Source organism: Theobroma umbraticum, unplaced genomic scaffold (assembly GCF_002168275.2).
Source record: "Theobroma umbraticum cultivar Fairchild unplaced genomic scaffold, ASM216827v3 scaffold_30.0, whole genome shotgun sequence".
NCBI classification, from domain to species: domain Eukaryota; kingdom Viridiplantae; phylum Streptophyta; class Magnoliopsida; order Malvales; family Malvaceae; genus Theobroma; species Theobroma umbraticum.
In genome coordinates, this window is record NW_018397254.1 from 1,024,696 (window position 1) to 1,028,120 (window position 3,425).

General features: G+C 40.8%; 1 protein-coding gene across 1 annotated transcript; it reads left to right on the forward strand.

The window, feature by feature from the left end:
- Positions 1-479: 479 nt before the first annotated feature.
- Positions 480-3,409, forward strand: LOC110419787 (3-oxoacyl-[acyl-carrier-protein] synthase I, chloroplastic-like). The gene is made up of 6 exons (XM_021432899.2): positions 480-905; positions 1,668-2,026; positions 2,125-2,556; positions 2,670-2,843; positions 2,944-3,057; positions 3,278-3,409. Exons 1-6 carry the CDS (start codon positions 737-739, stop codon positions 3,407-3,409), a joined length of 1,380 nt encoding a protein of 459 aa, XP_021288574.1. The 5' UTR covers positions 480-736.
- Positions 3,410-3,425: the final 16 nt, after the last annotated feature.

A 3,425-nucleotide genomic window follows, 5' to 3' on the forward strand; every position in this document is an offset into this window, starting at 1 on the left:
GCATTGAAACAGTAGTATCCCGTCATCCATACACGACCATTACCACCTACCATAGAAGATCCGAGCACGAAATTGTCAAGGGGTGTCGACTCTAGACAGGTCAGTTGCATCTGCATGCGCCTCCAGGCCCAAAAACCAAAATGATTTATTTATGGACAGGCTTGGGCTAACTTTTAAAGACTGGGCTCCAAATGAGATTCGGCCCGAACTTGTCCTAATCCGACCCATGAACAGGTCCTAGCACGAACGAGGCTCATGACAGATTAACTAGGCGTTTCGTGTCTGATGCTGATGCTGCAGCCATAACACTCACACGTACACACCAAAAGGCAAAGCTAAGAGGAAAGCTGAAAAACTAGAAAATAAAACAACCGAAGCAACGGTTGGCATTGATGAGCAAGGCTATATGAATTGTTTCGGGTATTTAAGAGGCTAAAACCTAATGAACATAATAATTGTTTTCTTTTTGGTCGCATCGCCGAGCTATTTGTTTCTTGCGTAGACTAAGCTTGGTGGCGGATTCTACAAACCATAGCTTTTGACAAAGCATAACCAAGCTGTTCCTTTGCTTTAACGCTTTTCTCCCTTCACTGACAACCCAAAGTCCTCTCTCAATCTCTTCACCCTTTTTTTTTTCTTTTGAATTTATTTTTCTAGCTCATATATCTATCAAATCACACCACTTGTGACTAAGAGAGTTAAGAGAGCGTAACAGAAACGAGAGAGGGTAAGAGATATGTCAGGCATTGCAACTGCTGCTTGTCCTTCAGGTTTTCTGTTTAGAAACAGAGAAGTAGGAAGCAATAATGGAGCTTCTCTGGGTCAGCACGATGGGCTTAGAGCTGTGGAGAGCGTGCGGTTAGCTCCAACTGGCACTAAACCCAACAGGTTCATTTCTAGTTCAGGTATTTGGCTTTTGGTTATTGAGTTCTATGTGTTCCTTGATAACAAAGGCAGGGGATCATGGGACAATATTAGCAGTTTAAGTTGATAAATATCATAATCCTAGATTGAGTTGTTCAATGGATCATATGTCATATATATATATATATATATAAGGCTTGGAATGCTGCTGTCTGCTAATATTGATTTGGAATGGTTTCCGTTTTTGTTTTAAATTCTGAGTAGTACTTCTCCATTCCCTTTCTCAGTGCACCAAAATAAGATAATCTTTTTATTTAGGATCTTGTTAGCCAGTCGTTTGGTACCTGTCATTTTCCTGCAATATGTCAATCCAGGGAAATCAAGCTCTCAAGTCTATAATGCCTGGTAAAAGATTGATAAGTACACCCAAAATGACTGTCCTTGAAAGGACCACCCCTGCCAAACACGCACGAAACTGGAGTTGTCTTATATATATATAAACATGGAATCTTCTTATAGCAAGGGTGACACCTTGCATTGCCTTCTCTGATTCTTGGCTCTCAGGAGTCGGGAATTGAGGTAGTCAAAAAGCTTGTTGGGTATAAAATAAAATGCATGCGAACATCAACATGTTTCTTGTGGCAATCAATACTAGATATTTGTGATACATTCATTGTTGTACTACGATACGTCTATACCTTCTGTTTACTTCTCTCTTGGTTCTCTTGTGGCAAAAATATTGAGTAAAAACTCTCCTTTTAAATCATAGAAATTGGGTGCTAATTGAGTTTACTTTCCTTCAGCTCCAAAATGCAGAACAATCAGGGCTGTGGCGTCGCCAACAGTCTCAGCTCCCAAAAGAGAAAAAGATCCCAAAAAACGAATAGTTATAACAGGAATGGGGCTTGTCTCGGTTTTTGGCAGTGATATTGATAACTTCTATAACAAACTTCTTGAGGGAGAGAGTGGTATATCCGAAATTGATAGGTTTGATGCTTCGACTTATTCCGTTCGGTTTGGGGGTCAAGTTCGTGATTTTTCTTCCGAAGGCTACATTGATGGGAAGAATGATCGCCGTCTTGATGATTGCTGGAGGTACTGCTTAGTTGCCGGAAAAAGGGCCCTCGAGGATGCCAACCTTGGGTCTCAAGTCCTTGGGAAAGTAAGTGTTCATCTGCTGTATGTTACGGCATGCAAAATGTTATGTGGTTTTAGATTAAACAACAAGTCATAGAACCACTCTGTTCTTATGCATTACAGATGGACAGAACTAGAATTGGGGTGCTGGTGGGTACAGGCATGGGAGGCCTGACAGTTTTCAGCAATGGAGTGGAAGCTCTTATTCAAAAAGGATACAAGAAGATCACTCCTTTTTTTATCCCTTACTCTATCACCAACATGGGATCCGCCTTATTGGCTATAGACACTGGCCTAATGGGACCTAATTATTCGATTTCAACTGCTTGTGCAACTGCAAATTACTGCTTTTATGCAGCTGCAAATCACATCCGAAGAGGGGAAGCTGAAATCATGGTTGCTGGTGGGACTGAGGCCGCTCTCATTCCAACTGGGATTGGTGGGTTTATAGCTTGTCGGGCATTATCCCAGAGAAATAATGAACCCAAGAAGGCTTCAAGACCCTGGGACAAAGATCGTGATGGTTTTGTTATGGGAGAAGGCTCTGGTGTACTGGTAATAATAAGTTGACAACATTACGTCTGCGTTTCGAATTTAGTTGTAGCTGCTTGGCATCGCTTGCATTTTTGAATTAGCAGATTTTTATTATACTTATACCTTGCATACAGATTATGGAGAGCTTGGAGCATGCTATGAAAAGAGGAGCTAACATTATTGCAGAATACTTGGGAGGTGCTGTAACTTGCGATGCTCATCATATGACCGACCCACGTTCTGATGGTCTTGGAGTTTCATCTTGCATAACCAAAAGTTTAGATGACGCTGGAGTTTCCCCTGAAGAGGCAAGAGCACTCATTCAACTAGTCTTGACAGTTGACAATTGACAATGAGGAAACCTGAACAAATTTCTAATATAACCATGGTAAAACCGTTGATCTACAGGTGAACTATGTTAATGCTCACGCAACATCAACGCTGGCGGGAGATTTGGCTGAGGTTAATGCAATCAAAAAGGTCTTTAAGGACACTTCTGAGATAAAGATGAATGGGACAAAGGTAAGATAAACATAATCTACCTTCTTTCCTTTTTCTTTTAAATCCATGGGATATGAACTATGATTCACATGCACAAAGAATCAAATTACTGACATTTCACATATGACAATATCTGATTAGTCAAGATCAAAATTTTTAAAGAGAACTCATTTACCTGGTCACATGGCAACAGAACCCTTAAGGCTAGCTGCTAACGAATCTGTTCTGTTTCTCTTCCCAGTCAATGATTGGACATGGCCTTGGAGCTGCTGGTGGATTGGAAGCCATAGCAACCATAAAAGCAATCACAACCGGCTGGCTGCATCCTACGATTAATCAAGACGTATTCACCACAACCCTTGTTTGTATATAATATATATATATATATA

Coding starts and splice junctions, on each gene's coding strand:
- LOC110419787 (XM_021432899.2), top strand. CDS start 737: ATGTCAGGCATTGCAACTGCTGCTTGTCCTTCAGGTTTTCTGTTTAGA. Junction 2,557..2,669: donor GAGAAGGCTCTGGTGTACTG/GTAATAATAAGT, acceptor CCTTGCATACAG/ATTATGGAGAGCTTGGAGCA. Junction 2,844..2,943: donor CTGGAGTTTCCCCTGAAGAG/GCAAGAGCACTC, acceptor GTTGATCTACAG/GTGAACTATGTTAATGCTCA.